Source organism: Polypterus senegalus, chromosome 14, assembly GCF_016835505.1.
Source record: "Polypterus senegalus isolate Bchr_013 chromosome 14, ASM1683550v1, whole genome shotgun sequence".
NCBI lineage: Eukaryota > Metazoa > Chordata > Cladistia > Polypteriformes > Polypteridae > Polypterus > Polypterus senegalus.
The window spans coordinates 8,673,481-8,696,183 of NC_053167.1; the positions used below are offsets into that span (position 1 = coordinate 8,673,481).

General features: G+C 43.0%; 1 protein-coding gene across 1 annotated transcript in view; it reads left to right on the plus strand.

The window, feature by feature from the left end:
* The window catches only part of LOC120514406 (CMP-N-acetylneuraminate-beta-galactosamide-alpha-2,3-sialyltransferase 1-like), a 47,207-nt gene that overhangs the window by 21,229 nt on the left and 3,275 nt on the right, over positions 1-22,703 (plus strand). Inside the window, exons 2-6 of the mRNA XM_039734763.1 lie at positions 3,577-4,093; positions 18,768-18,958; positions 21,422-21,601; positions 21,682-21,727; positions 21,906-22,025. Coding sequence (XP_039590697.1) covers positions 3,785-4,093; positions 18,768-18,958; positions 21,422-21,601; positions 21,682-21,727; positions 21,906-22,025 — 846 coding nt within the window. The 5' untranslated portion in view covers positions 3,577-3,784. The remainder of the gene's footprint in view (positions 1-3,576; positions 4,094-18,767; positions 18,959-21,421; positions 21,602-21,681; positions 21,728-21,905; positions 22,026-22,703) is intronic.

Consider the following 22,703-nt stretch of genomic DNA (forward strand, 5'->3'; position numbering starts at 1 on the left):
CATTTCCTGGCAGAGTACACAGCTCTTGGGATTTGTGAGTTGTGTTGAGGCACAGAGGTCATAGTTCTTTGCCACCAAATGCCATCAGATCAGGAAATGAAAAGGTCTCTTACGCAACAAAGAACGGTCAATTTCTAGTCAATCTGGGACTCGCAGAAAGGTGGGAGGACAGTAACTCAGGGCACAGCCTGGGTGGGGTGTTTTGCCTGATCTGCTGTTACATGTGTGCACAAGTGTTGTTGTGACCTGTTACTTTGGAAACCCTTTTGTTGATGGTGTGACTTGGCAGCAGTATGCCATTCTGACATGTGGGGGGCTGAGCGATTGTTGTATAGCACCTATTATTATTTATATCTTCCATGTCAGCAGGGTTCAGTCAAACAAAAATAAGAAGAGGCGTAGTTCTGGGAAATGGCTGGCCGCTGGGGAGGCGTATCAGGGCAACGTGAAACTTGAGTACGTGGAAAAGGCCTCATTCCACTGCAGTCCCGTGGGTGTTTGGGGGCCTTTCGTTACACCTTCCACTGCTGACAGCATTCTCACAGACCTGGCAGTCCTTCTGCATGGTAACTTCTCTTGACCCAGCTGCACTTTCAGTGATCAATAAACTGAGCCATCGCCCTTCCTTTAAAAGCTATGGTTCATACCACACAAGCTCAGAAGCTTGATAGTTTGGATAGAAACGGCAGCATCTGCACGGGAAGACCGCAATCACAGCCAATACAGGCTTCATTCTAAGTCAGTGAGCTGAAGCAGGCAGTCATCTGTAGAAAACGCAGCCTTTCCCTGCAGATTGGCAGTCAGGTTAAGCTCAAAAAGGAAGTAGCCTTCTTGTCGGGGATGATTACAAAACAAACACTAAAACTCTTCACAAAAAAATAAATAAAGGTGCAGTAAGAGTAAAGAAGGAACAAAAATGTCATGCAGGCTGGATAGACTACTGTAGATGGTGAAAGAGTGAAACCTTGTTGGCGCCCATCTCAGCTTCATCCGCATCAGTTCCGCAGAGTCTGATGAAAGGAATCCATAAACATGTTTAAATTACAGGTTGGGGGGTTTCAAATTGGTCCTGGCTAGCGCCACAGTCCAGGTATATAGTGTGCAGAGGAGCAAGACTTCATGTCATTTTTAAAACTCATTTTATTCAGGCTCCTGGTTATTGGTTATTAGGAGAAAGCCCTGAACGAGACCACCAGTCCGTCACAGGGCTCACTTAGATGCACACACTGGGGCTAATTTAAAGTGACCAGTTACTTAACACTCTCATATTTGGGGGTGTGAGATGAGAAAAAAAAAAACGAATACCCAGAGGCAAACCAAAACAGATAAGGGGAGAACATGCAAACTCCACACACTCAACATCCAGGCATGGATCTGAATGAACTTTTTGAGGGCTGAACATTTTTTGCAAAAAACTCAGTTTTCTGAAAAGCACACAAAGCAATGGTTTCACACTTAAATCAACATTAAATGTCTGTTGCTATGTTCTGTGGCTGCTGTTGGCACATGTTCGGCAACTCTGGCGGCAGTGGCTGTGCGGGGGCGCCTCGATGTGTCAGCAGGAATGCACGGTGCGCCAGCTGCCTGGCTGCCTTCGCACAGCAGGTGGGCGGTGGTGACAGTCGCAGCGTGACGCAATATGGTTTGTACCGCTTGTCATCATAAGTGGTGGTCCTCCCAGGCGAACGCTGCTGTAAGTGTATCAAGTGCGTGGGGGCACCTCAATGGCCACTAGGAATGCACAGTGGGCTGGCTGCCTTCACACAGCCAGTGGGCAGTGGTGGCAGTTGCAGTGTGACGTAATATGGTCTTGTCATCATAAGTGGTGGTCCTCCCAGGTGAATGCTATGGTAGGTGCATCAGCTACACAAATGTGCTCAACACCACGATCAACTGGGGACCGATTAGCTGATGCTGGTACCTCACTTTCGTTTTCGATGTCCATCTCCTGGCCGCGTGCAACAAATTCCAAGTCTGACAAGTCGGAGTCCGATTTAACGATAATACGTAAAACATCCATGAAGTATTTACAGATGTCGATGCCATTTTAGAGGTTGTTGGCTCTTCGCTACTCATGCAGGGAATCGAGGTTAAATCAACAAAGCTACTTAACTTTCCTGCTAGCAAGGAGAGTCAAACCTAAAACGTAAGGGCAAGTTTTGTCTCAGTTTACAGCTGATTACCATCCTGTACCCCTGAATTTCAACAAAAGTCAACATCACCCTTGCAAGAGTTAAGGACAGCGCTACTTTGCGCCTCAACTCATTTCTTTGCACCCTTCACTAAAGGTGGGCTCAGAACACCTCCACAGATGTATATAGCCAAAACGGTGACATGAATCACCACGTTTCATCCCAGAAGAGTACTCAGAGCTGCCAGTGCCTTTGTTTTCAGCTTTTGAGCTGGCCAACACTTCATTTAGACATCTGGTTTGTGATCCAAAACAGGCCACTGCAAGTAAAGGTGCCATAAAGTGGAATAGAACCCCCAGAGTTGCTGCTGAGAGGGGCTCCAGGTCCTCATAACCTTAACATTGGATTAAGCAGAATCAGTAAATTGGTGGACAATTGATATGTTGGTCTGTCCCAGTGGCCCTTCTTCAGGGTCCTCTAGACAGGGATTTGCAATGGGCAGTGAGCCCCAGAAGATGTTGTTTAGTAGCTTTCTGGTCCCTGGCATAGGAGTTAAACTCAGTTTCAGAAGGAGATGGAGAACACAGGCTTTCTGTTCCAGTTTTAGAGCCTCTGGGGAGGTGATTCGAATCAGTGACTTTTAGGCCAGGTCTGGATCTCCAGAGTCCATGACAGCAATTGTAATGTAAAATGCTTTCCCCATTCGGGACACCTGACAACAGCGTATGTAATCTCCTTGCAAAATCAGATCCACAAATAAAGGAAGCCTTTGTTCCTCGGTTGTCACTTCACTAGAGCCAAGAACAGAGTTATTAAATCTGGTGCTTGCTGAGTCACTAAGTGCTCAACGAGATAACCCGAGTGACCATGTGGAACCGATGACCGCCTTTATGAAAGCCTTGCTGTGGTGCCATTCGGGTGGCTTGTATTTTAATTCTTTGGTGTCAATACATTTGCTGGTTTTGCTTTTAATCCATTTTGGGGCTTTGTTCGAGGTATGGCATGGTAATGTTACACTAACTGGGAAAAAATAAAGCAGAAGTGGTGTGGAGCAGGCGGCTGGACCCTCAGCCTGAATCATTCATGCCTGGCATACAGTTTTGTCTGGAAAAAATAAAAACATTCCACCGCTACGGCCAACCACTCTTACATGAAGATGATCAAGCTGACGAAGAAGCCAGGCACTTAATTGCTTAATAGATGTGCATCAGTATGGCGTGTTGCTATACAAAAGCAGTGGGGAGTTTCTGCTCTGTGCTGCCCTACCTCGTTCATTGTGGGGCCTCTTAAAGTCTAGACAGCTCTGCTTTCCTCCGAGTAGCGAGATCCTGTTAGCGGGGGGTTGGTGGTTGAAGGTGGATCAGGACTTCCTTCCTGTGATCCCTGGTGGTTCTTTGTCATGCTTCTGAATGTCTTTTTTTTCCATTGCTCTTTTCTTTTACAGATCTCAGGTTTGAAAAGTTGTCACATTCTTTTCACTCTCGCGCTGGAGCGGATGGGAGTCACGTGTGCCCTGGCCACCTGCTAACTGCCACTGGTCACCATGATGGTTTCTTGGCTACAGCTCACCTTCTTGATGCCCTGCTGGATGAAAACTTGAACTTGGACATGTTGACTCTTGGTCTGCTTGCCAGGTCTTTTTAAAAAAGACAATGCATCGGTTTTTCCGAGCCAGGGCCTTTCTCGGCATGTTTTCCAGAAAGACGGTCTACTCTTTGGCCCTGGGCCTTTCTTCAGTTCTGCTCCTGTGTAGCATCTTCTCGGGTAAAGATCTCTCTATGGACTGGATACTCCGGCCTGGAGACAGGAGCTGCAATTTGGTCCGTAAGCCCTGCGGTTGTGACACTTGTGTTTCAGAAAGAGGAAAGTGTCCGTGGTTTGATTCACACTTTGACAACAGAATATCACCGTTTCTCAGCCCTATGACCATCTTCACCTTGGACACCCTTGTATGGTGGCTGGTAAGGACCATTGGGGAGTGGTGGGAAGACTGAACAGCTGTGAGATACGACAATGATACATGTTGCAGTAAAGTGTGGGTGAGAATGATTGATGTTAATGTTAATTGGTCAATTCCTGGTTCGCCTTTGGCAGTGCCAGTGATTCATTTGATAATTGGGGAAGACTCTTGGAAAGGTATTTCCTTTACCCTTCTGTCTTGATGTACACTTCCATTAAGGTAACTGACACACACTTGTTTTAAAAAACATAATAATGAAATGTAACGATAAACACAAGGATTAATATTCATCCATCCTTCCATCTTTCTAACCCACCTATTCAGGACAGGGTTAAGGGAGCCTACCTCAGCAAGCACCATGCGCAAGGCAGGACACGGTGAACACACACACACACACACACAATTCACCTAATCTGCATGTGTTTGGACTGTGCAGGGAAGCCAGAACACCTGGAGTATCCTCACGTGAACGCAGAGAGAACATGCAAAATCCACACATTGAACATCTGGGATTGCAAACCTTGGTCTCCTTAACGTGAAGCAGAGTTTCAAATAGAAATTTGAAAAACTCTTAGATGTATATGGTAATCCCTCTTCGATCATGGGGATTGCCTTCCAGAACCCCCCCACGATAGGTGAAAATCCGCGAAGTAGAAGCCATATGCTTGTATGGTTATTTTTATACAGTACATTATTATACCCTCTTGATCCAACTCAGGGGAAGTAGAGCCTATCCTGATAGCACTGCATCTAAAGCTGGAAGCTCAGCTTAATGCAGGGATGGACTGTGGGTGCCTTGGACTTTTGCAGAGACTGGTACACCACACCAACCATTCCGGCAGCACTTTCACTGCATGTAGACATGACACTGTCTACTGATCTCTAAGCGAAACAGCAACTGAGTACACAGAGCGACATAAAAGCAAATGCTGTGCCCCGTGCCTCCTACAGCTGCTTTGTCTTCCTGCCTCTCACCAGCTATGCTGGATGTCTACAGGTGCTTGAATCATCACAAAAATAAAAAGAATGTGTTGGGGGACTAACACATTGACAAAGTTAGATTTTAGTTTTAATTAAACTTCGATTCAGCACGCTAGCTGATGTTCACTCCATTCCACATGTGCTTCAAAATTAGTGTCCTTGTAAAAAAAACCACATGAAACAGTTTAAAACACTGGCTACATGGAACTAGAGGACAAAGATTAAAGAGACGCCTTGGTCTTGTTTATGCTCCTAAACGCTCAACACGTCCTTCGCCGCTTCTCTGAATCCTGCTTACTAAATCATTAAAGACTTGTGTTTATTTGAGCGGACCACTTCTACATTCTGATCCTGCAGGAGACTGACGCTCATAAACCACTACTTGTCTTACATGTTGGTGTCCCTTGTTGTGATTAAATGGTTTTTTTCCCCAATTCTTTTCAAATCTCTTTTCTTTTCCTTTTTTGATGAAATGTTCTCCATCTCTCCTCTTATCTGTTTGCTGTGTTTCCCTTTTCTTTGCTACAGTTAATTGGTTAGCCTGGGGAATTGAGGGGGTGATAGGACTTAGTGACGGGAGACGTGCACTGAGGATCACTTACATCTTTCACTGCGTCTCACGGTTTGTGGATCCACAGCAGGGAATCCCCTCATGGTCCATAATAGGCATTTCAGATTTAAAACTTTGGAGCAAAGTCATTCAAAAACCGGCTTAAAAATGGCGGTGATATAATAACCCTTCTGTCTGTCTGTCTGTCTCCATCTCCAGACGCACTGCCAAATGCTTACTGGTGAACTCTGTTACAGGGCTAAACAAGTCACTCTTCTGTCTAACAAACAAAACAGAGCAGAAGTGCCCAAAGAGTTGGCATCGGACACAGTAATAAGGCAAATTCTGAGAACTTTTTTGAAAATAAACTAGGAGGCTTCCTCCCGCCACCGGCCTGCGCTACACGCCAGCCACTTTGCGTCTTTGCTGGTCGCGTTTGTGGATTTCACTTTCACCAAACAACAAATCTTTTCATTCTCGCGGATACGCCTCTTCATTGGGAAGAGACTCAACTTTTCCCTGATGGCAACACGAATTAGACGTTCTACAAGTCTCCGACTAAATGCGAACAATATATTGGCTCTTTTTGCCGTTCTTTTATTTCACCGAGTAATAATTTCCGTTTATTTGCGCTAATGCGATCTTTACTGTCATTTTTTTGAGACTTTCGAGTTTTCGTACTTCCATTATCTCTAACCTGCTCTGAATGTGTATCGCGCCAACGTTTTTGAATTCTTTACGACGTTCTATTTTGTCATCTACTCCTTGTGTTTTATTTCCAGCCCCGGGCCTGGTTAAATCTCTTGGCACAAAGTCTCGTCTTGCAGGACTTGAAGCTGTCTCTCCAAAAAAGTCGCATCTCGTCCCAGGATTTTTTTTTATATAACTGAGAGATACATTTACCTTAAACAAGATATGAAGGCAGGAGTGAGATCCGGACACCTACGGGACATACGGTAGCATTTAGAGTCCCCAGTCAGCCCAGCATGTTCATCATTGGCATGCAGATGCCCGAATACCTGGACGAGATTCTGTGTCTCCACAGAAAGAACTGGCAAACTCCATTCAAACAAATCCAAGACCACAAAGCAGTGAGTGAGGACCACTGAGCTAACCCCTGTGGCATACTCTGGCAGCATGGCATGGCATAACGGCTGCTTATTTCTACATTATCTATTACCTTTAAACGAATGCAGATTAAACAGGGCCAGCATTTATGAACATCCGTTTCTTTAATCTGGTAGGTACTGTAGACATGCCGTTTCATAATGAGTGAGAGTCCATTTTAGAGTAAGGAAGAGTTTTAGTGTGTCGAGTTCTCATTCTGTAGCTTGATTACTTTGAGCGCTGTTATTTTAACAAGCAGATATTGAGTACAGTACATTCAATTGTGGTTTATACCGTGAATATTTGAAACTTAAGTGAGAATCGCTATTGTCACCAACTATACTGCTCAAAAGAATTAAAGGAACACTTTTTAATCAGAGTATAGCATAAAGTCAATGAAACTTATGGGATATTAATCTGGTCAGTTAAGTAGCAGAGGGGGTTGTTAATCAGTTTCAGCTGCTGTGGTGTTAATGAAATTAACAACAGATGCACTAGAGGGGCAACAATGAGATGACCCCCAAAACAGGAATGGTTTAACAGGTGGAGGCCACTGACATTTTTCCCTCCTCATCTTTTCTGACTGTTTCTTCACTAGTTTTGCATTTGGCTACAGTCAGTGTCACTACTGGTAGCATGAGGCGATACCTGGACCCTACAGAGGTTGCACAGGTAGTCCAACATCTCCAGGATGGCACATCAATACGTGTCATTGCCAGAAGGTTTGCTGTGTCTCCCTGCACAGTCTCAAGGGCATGGAGGAGATTCTAGGAGACAAGCAGTTACTCTAGGAGAGCTGGAGAGGGCCATAGAAGGTCCATAACCCATCAGCAGGACCAGTATCTGCTCCTTTGGGCAAGGAGGAACAGGATGAGCACTGCCAGAGCCCTACAAAATGACCTCCTGCAGGCCACTGGTGTGAATGTCTCTGACCAAACAACCAGAAAGACTTCATGAGGGTGACCCAAGTGCCCCATGTCCTCTAATGGGCCCTGAGCTCACTGCCCAGCAGCATGCAGCTCGATTGGCATTCGCCATGGAATACCAGAATTGGCAGATGCACCACTGGTGCCCTGTGCTTTTTACAGATGAGAGCAGGATCACCCTGAGCACGTGACAGAAGTGAAAGGGTCTGGAGAAGCCATGGAGAACATTATGCTGCCTGTAACATCATTCAGCATGAGCAGTTTGGTGGTGGGTTAATGATTGTCTGGGGAGGCATATCCATGGAGGGTCACACAGACCGCTACAGGCTTGACAAAGGCACCTTGGCTGCCATTAGGTATCAGGATGAAATCCTTGGACCCATTGTCAGACCCTATGCTGGTACAGTGGCTTCTGGTGCACGACCATTCCTGGCCTCATGTGGTGAGAGTATGCAGGCAGTTCCTGGAGGATGAAGGAATTGATACCATTGACTGGCCACCACACTTTCCTGACCTAAATCCAATAGAACACCTCTGGGACATTATGTTTTGGTCCATCCAATGCCACCAGGTTGCACCTCAGACTGTCCAGGAGCTCAGTGATGCCCTGGTCCAGATCTGGGAGGAGATCCCCCACAACACCATCTGTCATCTCATTAGAAGCATGCACCGATGTTGTCAGGCATGTATACAAGAACACAGAGGCCATACAAAGTGCTGCGTACAATTTTGAGTTGCTGCAATTAAATTTTGGCAAAATGGACTAGCCTGCCACATCATTTTTCACTCTGATTTTGGGCGTCTTTGAATTCAGGGCTCTGTAGGTTGATCATTTTCATTTCCATCAAACGATGTGGCATCCTTTCGTTCCTAACACATTACCCAGTCTATATCAGTATTGATATCCAGGAGGATTTCTTTTTCCCATTGAGATCTGATGTGTTTTCAAAGTGTTCCTTTAATTTTTTTGAGCCGTTTAGTTTAACTCACCTCCCTGATGTTACTTCTTAAATTACTGAGCTACATTGCACTGCACACTTTACAGATCAGTAGCATAAAGTTGACTTCATCTTACTCAAATCAGATAACCCCTCTGCTGATTGAAAAGGAAAGAAGTGGGCACTTCACACAACTGGTAAGACTTTGAGGTCATGCAGACCACCCTGGCCCGCCAGGCAAAAGCTCGGCATAAGAACCGAATCGGGTCAGAAATACCCTGGAGGTACTCGGATATGAAGAAAGTAATTTTGCCATATGAAGACTTGATTATCAGATTGAGTGTTTTGAAAATTAAGTAACGAGGTGAACATGAGAACAAAATGCTCAGTTAAAGCCACAAAAGTAACAGAAAAAAACACTTCCTCTTTTGTGTGCTGCACTAAAAATGTCTTATGCTGTAAAATAATTGGCTATTTAAATACAGATATGCTTGTAAAGATGACATTTTATAAATGTAAGTAAAAGAAAAACGTATTAGAAGGAAATACTAATTATGCAAAGTCACGTACAGTATACGCGTATGTTAATTATGTGTTGTGGGTTATTGGACTAAAATGGAAAAACAGAAGTAGCCCAGAAGTGAACGGCCTTCAACAAAGTTACTAGAGAAGTGGGACTTTCTGGGCACTTCTAATAGAAAATACTAAATAAAGCCAGAGTGTGATGTGGAAACAGAGGGGATCATCCATCCCGCTATGTCCTAACTACAGGGCCACGGGGGTCTGCTGGAGCCAATCCCAGCCAACACACGGCGCAAGGCAGGAAATAAACCCCGGGCAGGGTGCCAGCCCACCACAGGGCCCTCGCACACACACACACCAAGCAACGATTTATGATTGCCAATGTACCTCACCTGCTTGTCTTTGGACTGTAAGAGGAAACATGCAAACTCCACGCAAGGAGGACCCGGGAAGCGAACCCACAGGTCTCCTAACTACAAGGCAGCAGCGCTACCACTGCGCCAACCGTGCCGAGAGGGGATCATCTTGAAGAAATAAATGAAGGCCTGAATCTGTGCCATAAGTGCTGGATTATTGTAAGGATGTTATTTTAATTATGATGCTTTAACTGTGTTATGCAGCTAATCATTAAAACTGGCCACAAGTTCAAGTATTATTTTAGATGACACTTATATTTAGTCTTTTATTGGTATTCTTTGTTTGATGCTCTAATATGTAAGGAGGGCGGCACAGTGCCACAGTGGTAGCGCTGCTGGGTTCGCTTCCCGGGTCCTCCCTGTGTGGAGTTTGCATGTTCTCCCCGTGTCTGCGTGGGTTTCCTCCCAAAGACATTCAGGTTAGGTGCGTTGGCGATCCTAAATTGTCTCTGGTGTGCATGTGCCCTGCGGTGGGCTGGCGCCCTGCCCGGGGTTTGTTTCCTGCCTTGCGCCCTGTGTTGGCTGGGATTGGCTCCAGCAGACCCCCGTGACCCTGTGTTAGGATATAGCGGGTTGGGTAACGGATGGATATGTAAGGTAGACTCTTTTCATTTTATTTTGTTCCAGATTCTTGCAATTATCTACTTAAAAAGGTTAAGGTGCCAACCTAGGGGTTTCATCGAAGGGTTAAGCAAGGTTAGGGATGTAAACTACAGGACAATGGGGGCTTAAGTCTGTCAACACGTAAAGCAAACCTCTGAAAGTCTCAACAACAGGTGCCATGACCGGAGATCTGGAATTGCAGGGTGAACATCCATCCATCCATCCATCCTCTTCCGCTTATCCGAGGTCGGGTCGCGGGGGCAGCAGCTTAAGCAGAGAGGCCCAGACTTCTCTCTCCCGCCACTTCTTCCAGCTCTTCCGGGAGAATCCCAAGGCGTTCCCAGGCCAGCCGGGAGACATAGTCCCTCCAGCGTGTCCTGAGTCTTCCCCGGGGCCTCCTCCCGGTTGGACGTGCCCGGAACACCTCACCTGGGAGGCGTCCAGGAGGCATCCTGATCAGATGCCCAAGCCACCTCATCTGACTCCTCTCGATGCGGAGGAGCAGCGGCTCTACTCTGCGCCCCTCCCGGATGACTGAGCTTCTCACCCTATCTTTAAGGGAAAGCCCAGACACCCTGCGGAGGAAACTCATTTCAGCCGCTTGTATTCGCGATCTCGTTCTTTTGGTCACTACCCATAGCTCATGACCATAGGTGAGGGTAGGAGCGTAGATCGACTGGTAAATTGAGAGCTTTGCCTTACGGCTCAGCTCCTTTTTCACCACGACAGACCGATGCAGAGCCCGCATCACTGCGGATGCCGCACCGATCCGCCTGTCGATCTCACACTCCATTCTTCCCTCACTCGTGAACAAGACCCCGAGATACTTGAACTCCTCCACTTGGGGCAGGATCTCTCCCCCAACCCTGAGAGGGCACTCCACCCTTTTCCGGCTGAGGACCATGCTCTCGGATGCAGGGTGAACATTAAAGGCCTTAAGTTATTTTTAATGTCACGAGGGTATAAAAAAAAGTTTGCCAGCGCGAATCTGCTGACCAGCCGCCCAGCATAAAGCACAGAAGCGTGCAGATACACTGCACCACTTGGACATCAGCTCGGTTTTGTGCACCCTGCTCTGTGCAAGACTAATGTTTGATGTCTTGACCACTGCTTCAGATTTATTTTAGGACACAGCTAGAAATGAAAGTTAAGCAGCAAAGAGCAGAGACGCACGCAACTTTGAACAGGTGGCCATACCATGAAATAAAATGTGAGGAGCTGATGATATTAGAGGAATGTTGCACAGAGTACAGAAGCACCGTCTGGTCATTTTCAATATTATTATTTGTCTGATGCCTTTGTGCAGGACACCTTACAACATCTGAGGTGCATTTGGTTACACGGCTTTTGAACGGGAGCCGCAGACAGATGAAGTGACTTTCTCATGGTCACACAGTTTCAAAAGTGGGAATTGAACCCACGCCCTCAGCGTCTGAAGTCCATCGCCTTAAACACTACACCACACTGCAAATATGGAGCACAGTGTCCTGTACTGTAATAAACTGACTGCAATCTTCAATTTTATTTATTACCAGACACTCTTGCTAAAATATCATATTCCTATTTTGTGCTTCCTAAAGTCTTGGCATTCATCTTTATAGTTGTCACATGTGTACATTCTCTGATGTTTTTAATTCCCTAGGAGTTTTATTGAGTTGGTTATGGCTTTGAGATAACTAGAATATGAGAACAGTTTTAATTTTGTATGAGACCACAGTATCCGTTGTTTCAAGTGCTTTCTAAAGCCAGACATCAAGGTCTTTTTGCCTATTGTCCTTTAAGTTGTCTGTCTTAAGGAATGTGAGGGGACAGCCACTTTATATGGTGGCACTGGGTTAGCGAGGTAGTGTCAATCTAGCCAACAAGGGTGTTAGATCTGCGTCTACTGTACATGTCTGCTGTCAGGCCTGTTAGGAAGCTTCCATCTAACTGCAAAATCTTCCTTGCTTTCAAAGCCAGCATGGTTTTAAAAATGACACAACTGAACTGCTGTTGAATTTTTAAAAATATTAATGAAAATATTCTGAACAAGATTTACTCCTTTAATGATGCATCCGCCCACTAGCATCAATAAGAGGACTGCAGCCAGGCCCACAGGCTCTACTGGGACACTCTTAAACTTTTAAGTTAGCAAGCAAATATTTCAACTTGGTCAGGCAATCCAGAAATATACCTACTGTAGATCCGGAAAGTTACAAAACAAATGAGCTTTATCATCTTTTATAATCTTCTTAATGTAATAAGTACTTAATAAATAAAGAACTTAAACTCTACCAAGGAAATGTGTCAACAAATGGGGCTCCTTCACACCGACAGCTTTATGCTTTTATGATGTCTCGTTGTGCGTGGGACTGAAACGTACTTCTGTTGTATGTGTTTAGGAGGGGGTTGTTGTTGGTCTAATGACTATCTATCTATCTTATAGTGCCATACATTCTGTCTATCTATCTATCTATCTATCTATCTATCATATAGTGCCTTATCTATCTATCTATCTATCTATCTATCTATCTATCTATCTATCATATAGTGCCTTATCTATCTATCTATCTATCATACAGTGCATTTCTATCTATCTATCTATCTATCATATAGTGCCTTATCTATCTATCTATCTATCTATCTATCATATAGTGCCTTATCTATCTATCTATCTATCTATCTATCATATAGTGCCTTACATTCTGTCTATCTATCTATCTATCTATCTATCTATCTATCTATCTATCTATCTATCATACAGTGCATTATCTATCTATCTATCTATCTATCTATCTATCTATCTATCTATCTATCTATCTATCTATCTATCATATAGTGCCATACATTCTATCTATCTATCTATCTATCTTATAGTGCCATACATTCTATCTATCTATCTATCTATCATACAGTGCATTATCTATCTATCTATCTATCTATCTATCTATCTATCATACAGTGCCTTATCTATCTATCTATCTATCTATCTATCTATCTATCTATCATATAGTGCCTTATCTATCTATCTATCTATCTATCTCTCATATAGTGCCTTATCTATCTATCTATCTATCTATCTATCTATCTATCTATCTATCTATCTATCTATCTATCTATCATATAGTGCCTTATCTATCTATCTATCTATCTATCTATCATATAGTGCCTTATCTATCTATCTATCTATCTATCTATCTATCTATCTATCTATCTATCATATAGTGCCTTATCTATCTATCTATCTATCATACAGTGCATTTCTATCTATCTATCTATCTATCATATAGTGCCTTATCTATCTATCTATCTATAGTCTATCTATCTATCTATCTATCTTATAGTGCCATACATTCTATCTATCTATCTATCTATCTATCTATCTATCTATCTATCATATAGTGCCTTATCTATCTATCTATCTATCTATCTATCATATAGTGCCTTATCTATCTATCTATCTATCTATCTTATAGTGCCATATCTATCTATCTATCTATCTATCTATCTATCTATCTATCTATCTTATAGTGCTATCTATCTATCTATCTATCTATTATCTATCTATCTATCTATCTTATAGTGCCATATCTATCTATCTATCTATCTATCTATCTATCTATCTATCTATCTATCATATAGTGCCTTATCTATCTATCTATCTATCTATCTCATATAGTGCCTTATCTATCTATCTATCTATCTATCTATCTATCTATCTTATAGTGCCATACATTCTATCTATCTATCTATCTATCTATCATATAGTGCCTTATCTATCTATCTATCTATCTATCTATCTTATGACCTACTCTCATCCGCCCTAAATTGTATAACTTTATGTACCTGGAGGTGTATCAAAATAGTATCATGAATATCTATCTATTATAAAAGAAAATCGTGAGATGAGACAAGATTATTGCCAAAAGATTTTTTCAAGTCCCGCCCTCCTCTCAACCATTTACAGTTAACAGCCCACGCCCACAGTCCTCTCACCTCTCATTCGTGTGAATACTTTTGACAGACACAGTTCCTGCACTCTCAGCTCTTATAAATTTTAACATTTTCCTCACTTTAAGTTCCCAATTAAAGAAGACGTATTTTGTCCAAATCTTACTGAAGAATTTCATCCCAAAGGGTTATCAACAGAAGAGATGAGTAAACAGGCAATCCTAGCACCAAGAAATGATGAAGTCAAACAAATTAACACGGAAATTGTTGATCGGTTACACGGCCAATTGGTTAAATGCGTATCATTGAAGTATCCTGAAGAATATCTACAACAATTAACACTGTCTGGTCTTCCACCACCCGAATTACTGTTGAAAGAAGGATGTATCGTAATGTTATTGCGTAATTTATGTATGAGTGATGGGCTATGCGATAGGACAAGATTAGTTGTATTAGAATCTGGATGAACAATTCTAACATGTAACTGGCGACAAGAAAGGTAATGTAGTACATCTTTTGTGGATAACATTAGACACCAAAGGAGATCTTGACATGCCATTCGTATTAAAAAGTTTACAGTTTCCCGTTAGAATAGCTTTTGCTGTGACAATTAGCAAATCACAGGGACAGACATTCGAAAAAGACATTTTATTTATTAGAGAGAAAGAAATGATATTCACTCACGGGCAGTTATATGTTGCATTGTCACGATGAAAGTCCAAACACGGAATCAAAATTCAATGCGATATTCAAGAAAAGTTATTTACAAATATTGTTTTTACTGAAATTTTACTGTAAAAATGTAAGTTTAAAAAGTATTTGTATGTTAATTTCAAAGCCAAACAGAACAAAGACGTATAACGCAACAAATACCTCTAACGCAACATGAAAGATAATTTTCTTTCAATTTATTACATGTAACTATTTTTTACTAAGGTTAATTACTCGCTGTAATGTAAAATAGTTAGGTCTATTATGCATATGTAACATTTCTCATGAAAATAATCTGTTTAAATTGTACATCTGCTTCCCCTTACGCGAGTGGCAGAGCCATGAAGTGGCTAGCGCGCACACAGGGGTTGGCGAGCGAAGCGAGCAGGGGGCACAGCCCCCTAGTAAATTTAAATAAAAATCCAGATGTAGGGATGAACTGTGTGTTATGTTACACTGTTATGTTCTTATGGCAATTAACAGCGTGGGGAAAACTGGCTACTGCAATGGATAACACTTTGAAAAAACTGGAACGTCTTGTTGTCATGTCAGGTGTCGTTACACTGTACAAAAGATAAAGCATCTCAACGTCAGGTGCACACCTGCCTGTTATGCCCAGTCAGGCAGGCACATGGCGAATGAAACCTCCAAGTAGCAAGGATATAAAACACCAAAGTTACGATAGAGAGTTAACAACTCATTACATGAGATTATATTTTTCTCTCAAATTTAAAAACCCTAACCCTAATTTAAAAACAATCTTAAGAATAAAACGAAATTGGAGATTAAAATCACTAAAACAGCACAAGAACTTGCAGTGCATGGCTCGCTTATTACAGGAAGTTCATCCTTTGCACAGAGAAGATGGCCATGTGACTAAGTGCGAAGATGAGGTCATGAGGGGGTGCTGCTCTGCCGTGGAGGGAATCTTTGTAGAGACAGAAACAGGAAGTGTGTGCCTCCTGTGAGTGTCGGATATGAAACCGGTTAGCGACAGCAAATGTGAGCCTCAGTCTGCCTTTAGGACCCAAGGCTTGTCGTTTAGAGACTTTGTCTCCGCACCCACTGTCTGAATATAAGGGACCCCTCAGTGCAGTTTTGAGGTGGTCTGTCTACTGGCTCATCTCTAGTCTTCATGCGTGTTTCTCAGCTCATCCCCACTGAAGTTAAGGTTAGGTTAGCTGGCCTGTGGCCATGTACTGTACACGAGAGATGAAGGGTTCCTGCTTTGTGTTAGTGCTGCCATGGCCTCCTCTGGCTCCCCATGATCCTAAATTGTAACATTTGATTTCCCTGGAGATGCATCAGAATAGTATCAGATAGCAACACAAAACGTCCACTTTCAGTGTCCTCCATGATGTTTGATTTAAACGCCCATTTTCTCTTGATTTGCCCCTGTGTTCCACTTTTAAATGTGTAATCAAACAATTCACATGTGATTAAAATGCATGTTATCATATTTTATTAAAGAGTATTTTTAAATATTTTAGTTTCACATTATAGAAATCACAGTCCTCTTAATACATAGAGCCATGTATAAAGGCTCCACAGGTGTTTGTTAGTCCTTATTGGCGCAGGTAGAAGAGAGATTTCAGCTTTTGACCAACTTTGGAGTCAGTTTTGCTGTTTTTCAATATTAAGGACCAGAGTTGTGCCAATGAAAGCCAAATAAGCTGTTTTAGGCTAAACGAAGAAGAATAAAATACTAAAGGACATTGTCCAAACCTTAGGATTATAAAAAAATCAACTGTTTGGAACATTATTAAGAAGAAAGAGCATACTGGGGACATTAGTAACCACAAAAGGATTGGGAGGCCACGGAGGACCTCCACTGCTCACGACAGGAGAATTGTCACCATAATAAAGAAAAATCCCCAAACAACTTTCTGATAGATGAGAAACACACTTACGGTGGCAGGCGTGGATTTGTCAGTGACTATCGTCCATAGAGAAATAAAGAGGCCGCACTGCATGATGCAAACCACTAGCTGGCCAAACAAACAGGACGGACAGATTACAGTTGGTGAAAAAGTACCAGAAAGACTCTTCAGAATTCTGGAAAAAAAGTCTTGTGGACAGATGAGACAAAGATGAACCTGCATCAGAGTGATGGCAAGAGCAAAATGTGGAGACATGAAGGAACGGCCCAAGAGCCAAGAACCTCATCTGTTAATCATGGTGGTGGAGGTGTTACGGCTTGGACATTTACGACGGCCACAGGTACTGGCACACTTCTCTTCGCTGATGTTGTAACTGCTGATGGGAGTGACACAATTTGTAGAAACATCTTCTCAAGTTCCGGTAAGTGCCTCCAAACCCACTGGACGGCGCGTCATGCTACAGTAGGAGAGTAATCCCAAACATTGTGCTAAAGCAACAGAGGAGTCTTTCAAAGCTAAAAACTGGAAAATTCTTGAATGACAAAGTCACTCACTCTGTCTAAATCTAATTGAGCCTGGCTTTCATATGCTGAGGCAAAAATATAAGATGACAAGCAGGAGCTGAAGATGGCGGCGCTAGCACTGTTGGCTGGAGTAAATTGTCAAGAAATGCAAGTGAATGGTGAACACCACTGTCTCATGTATTCCTCATCGAGGGTTCAAAGCCCATGCCTAGCTGTTGTCCATGTGGAGTCGGTCTGCATGTTTTCTTTGTGTCTTCATGTGTGTTTCTCAGCTCATCCCCAATGATGTTAAGGTTAGGTTAGCTGGCCCATGGCCATGTACTGTACACGAGAGATGAAGGGTTCCTGCTTTGTGTTAGTGCTGCCATGACCTGCTCTGGCTTCCCATGATCCTAAATTGTAACATTTTATTTACCTGGAGATGCTTCAAAATAGTACCATGAATGTACGAGGTGAGACTGGGCTTGGGGCTTTCCTGGAAAACCGTCTGGAGGTCAGCCGGACGTTAATCATAGAACTATATCCCCTCCTTAACGCCCTCCAGCTAGGTATATCCTGTGAATAGCCCACTCAGTATTCGCACAGCAATCGCTACACGATAATGTCGGGTGAAAGGATCGCACAACGAATCAACATCAGATTTCTCATGAATTTTCTCTTTTTCTGTAAAGCAGTGTTTGACTGACAAAAACATTCCTGTCCTCGATCATCTTCCCTATTCGCCCGATTTAAATCCCTGTGATTTTTACTTGTTCCCGAAAATCAAAAGTGACCTGAAGGAAACACATTTTTCTTCAGTGGATGAAGTGAAGACAGAAACGGCAAGTCTGTTGAAGAGCCTCAAGCAAGAAGACTTCCAGCACTGTTTCAATCAATGGAAGATACGTTTGGAGCGGCGTAGAGATCGGGAGGTGGAGTATGTAGAAGGTGACCATGTTTACAGTGCTGTAGTCTGGTTATTTTTGTGTCTCACCTCGTATATTTAAAAGACAGGGGTGCACTGTGCGTCATGTGACACTGTTACATTATGTTAGAAAATGACTACACCAGTGTGACAAAACTGGAACATCTCGAGGCTAAGTTGAGGTCAGGGACATTTAAAATAGATGTCAAGTATCATTACACGGTACATAACGTGAACACCTCAGAGTCAGGGGTGCACCGGCCTGTTGTGTCTGATTGAGCATCACCAGAGAAGACACTCCGCACCCGTTGGTGTCTATGAGTCGCAGACTTCAAAGAGTCACTGCATCCAAGGGGATATGTACTAAGCAGGACTATTACGACATCCTGTTTCTGTGTTACAAATGTATGGTGCCTTGTAATGGGAGGGGGGGACTGTGTATAAAAAGTGCTGCTTTTCTACATGGTGAAACCAAACCTTCTCAAAGTACTTATTTATAAAATCTGAGAGTGTGCACTTTTATCACATGCGCATTGTCTGATTACAAATATAAAACTTTGGATCATGGGGGGAGATCAAACATTATGGGGGGCCCGCTAAATGACGTTGTGAATGTGAGGTGTTGTGTCTCGGTGTCTTGTGTGTGTCATTAAAGGGTTCCTCTCTCTCTACTTGCTATTAAGAGGCTGCAAAACTCCAAAGAGAAGGAACTAAACCCGGTCCTCCAGAAGCTGTTCCAGGTCGTACCAAACACAGAGTGGACTTGGGCTCCTGATCCAGAAACCTGCAGGAGATGTGCTGTGGTCGGCAATTCCGGACACCTTCTCCATTCAAACCTGGGCCAGTTGATCAGCTCTCATGACTATGTGTTCAGGTAAGACATTTTCAACTTTGAGCTCAACACCACGGTTCCTCTACTCTTAGGTTCACTTAATTCTATCTTATTATCATGGTTGAAGTCCTGTTGTGCTGCACTACCTGTTATTTACTTCTCATTTTTTCCTGTTGATCAAATAGACTGAAGAAATGTGATGGTAACTTCTAGGTTGTCACTGGCCAAGAGAAAACAACTGAAACGCTCCCAAAAGTATGTGCTGGAGTTGAACTCCGCATTTAGACTCTTGTGGTTTAGCTTTTGATCGGTATCATTAGAAAGGCCACCTCGCAGATGCAGCATGATGAGCAACGGGTAATGCAGGGAGAAAACTCCATGTGAGCTACGAATGAGCAACCTAAGCACACTTTGGAGTGGTGGCAGCTCCTCACTGCAAATGTGCCACTGAGCGGAGCGTCAGCTCCCAAAGGAGGTCTCGTGTATTACGTGTTATGGGCAGATTCGCCTGTTAGACAAATAGGCATCATGGTCTGAAGTCAAGTTCAGGAGTCTCAAGATCAACACAAAAGTGGAGAGATTTATTTATTAAGAAGTTTATCGTCTTACCAAATCACTAAATATGAAAGGTACTACGTAACTAACTGCTTAGGTTGTTTCCTTAATGGTGTATAGGAAGACATGAATCAGTTGTAAACCTGTTATCTGTAATCTCTCACCTCTTTCACTGTCCCTTGGGACCTCTAATGGCAGGGACTGTCTTTACTTTCACTCCTTTAACTCTTTGAGGGCTGAATATTTTTTCCAAAAAACTCAGTTTTCTGAAAAGCACACAAAGAAATGGTTTCATACAGAAAGCAACATAAAGCATCTGTGGTTGCTGATGGCATATTTTCGGCATCTCTGGAGCCAGTGGCTGCGTGGGGGCACCTCAATGGCCACCAGGAATGCACAGTGGGCAGTGGTGGCAGTTGCAGTGTGACGTAATATGGTCTTGTCATCATAAGTGGTGGTCCTCCCAGGCGAATGCTATGGTAGGCGCATCTGCTACACGAACGTGCTCAACACCACGATCAACTGGAGACTGATCAGCTGATGCTTGTACCTCACTTTCGAATTCGATGTCCATCTCCTGATCACTTGCATCAAATTCCAAGTCTGACAAGTCACAGCCCGATTCAGCGAGAATACGTAAAACATCCATGACATATTTAGACTCTCGCCTGATCTCAGTGCCATTTTTGAGTTTGTTTGCCGTTAGCTACTCATGCAGGGAATCGAGGTTAGACCAACAAAGATACTTAACTTTCCTTCTAGCAAAGAAAGTCAAACTTAAATGAAAGGGCGAGTTTTGTCACAGTTTGCAGCGGATTACCATCCTCTACCCCCAAATTTCGACAAAAGTCGACATCAGCCCTGAAAGAGTTAATTCAATCCAGTTTAACACCATTAGACGACTTCACAAGAACATCATCTGTGCCCTTACGGGGCCAAAGCTAGACAAAGAACGGATAACCTAGCTTCTTGGTTTGCTAAAGCAATTGGACAGAGATGCTGACTTTAAGCTTTTACTTAAAAGTGATAATTTACTGGCATCAAAACCAATTGCATCAAATATAAGGCAAAGGATTATACAACCTTGGGTTGGTTCATGAAGTCGTCACTAAGATGACACTTCCCAGATGGCTTCTTCTTTTTAGTTACAAGTTATATGTCCTTAGTGTCCAAAAAATGAAAAGAAAAAGATTTCTTGCCAGAGGCAAAGCTCCATAGAAAGTGTCCAGCAGCTAAGTAGCAGTTGATAGAAGCCTTCATGAAAACATCTGTTTCAGTATTTTTGCCCGGGTCCATTTATTTTCATAAAACAGCTGGACTGAACTCAGCTCCTTCAAATGTCAGACTGACCTGCGAGCATGTTATCGTGGGTTCATTTGGTGTCCTCACATTTCATTTAGATTTAAATTAGGCCTTTTACTTTCTCGTATACGAAGTATAGGGAAAGAATTGTAATCCTCCAAAGATTCAATGTCAAGATTTTGATGAATCTCGACGTCTTAGACCTCACTGAGTCCGAAAATGCCATTTTTGGAATTGTGTGTGCTTGTGTAAACATGATGACTTGAATACGCTTTCACTTGGGTCAACCAAATTTTGCATACAAGTATTAGGTACAAAATGTAGATTTCTATCAGCTTTTTGGGGTATTTCCGCTAACCCGAAGTGGTACTTTACCTATTATTCAAGCAACTGCCGAGTCCGATTTATTCCACTTTACTTTTGTAATAATTGTTCAATATATTATCAATTTGATTTGATTTGTTGTTGATGGTTCTTTAATGTACATAATATAAAAATATAATCATTGTCTTGCAGTTTACTCCTCAAATAGCCATCCCCATATTTGAGTATACGAGAAAGTCTAGGGGGGGACAACTCCTGTGTTTTTATAATATTAATAATCATCTGATTTTAAAGTAATAATTTTGATAAACGACTTCTTTCCAGGATGAACCATGGCAAGACAAAAGGTTATGAGGCTGATGTGGGAAATAAAACAACTCATCATATCATGTACCCAGAGAGTGCACAGGACCTGGACAAAGGTGTCCACTTGGTGCTGCTGCCATTCAAAGTGCAGGACCTTCACTGGCTGGCAAGTGCCTTGTCCACTGGGGAGATCAAGAGGTACGAGAGTCATAAGTGGTGAAGAAGAGTGGTGCCAGTCTACGTTGTCATTCTCATTTGTTCTTGCTCTTTCTGTGCAGGACATACACCAGGGTGAAAACGAAGATCAAGACTGATAGAGACAAGGTAAGAAAGCTCAGAGCGAGCAGATTCAGCCTGTGGAGTGATCAGAGTGCTTATCTCCACACAAACACACTGATTGGTCATCTTCATCTTATAAAAGTGTGGAATTGTGGAAAGTGAACATTTTTAAAGAGGCTTCTTCATTTAGAAAGTCTCTGAAACTGTTCTTTGAATTTTTTAGATTGTGGTCATAAATCCATCCTTCTTCCATTATGTGTATCTCAACTGGACCAACAGTCAAGGAAAGTACCCCTCTACAGGACTGCTGGCCATAATGTTGGCTGTGCACATGTGTGATCAGGTGAGTCTTGGGAGTTCTCTGCTAGCCACAGTGCAGGTCACAGTAGTTACCAACAATGGAAGGCTGCAGATCTTTGAGGTTCCTTGTATGGACAGGCACACTGGATCTGCATTCTAATAAGCAGAGTGACTTGCGATTCTCTGTGCTGGGGTCTAAAATCTAGAGTGGTCCGCGTACTACAGTGTGGCAAGTCAGGGCCCACTACGGACTGACTGAAGGGGATTGTGCACTCTGCACAGTGGTGGGATTCATCTACCCGTCAAGTACCTGCCTGAGTAGAGTTTGCATGATCCGTGCTCATGTGGGCCTTGTCCAGGTAATCCAGACATCTGCAGTACCTACAACAAACAAGTATTGTAAGTTTTCACATTTTATCGATTTACAACATTGAATCACAGTTGATTTAATTTGGCCTTTTTGACGCTGATCAACAGAAAAAGACTCGTTAATGTCAAAGTGAAAAGAGATCACCGCACAGTGGACTAAATTAATAATAAACAAATTACCCTTCAAGTCTGTTTAGTAGGTGCACCTTTGTCAGCCATGACAGCCTTGAATCTATGAACACAGGTCTCAATCAGCTTTGCACATCTGGACTGTTCCCCATTCTTCTTTGCAGAATTGCTCAAGCGCTGTAAGGTGTATCCAGCAGGGGGCGCCAGCTCCCTTTTTGGAATG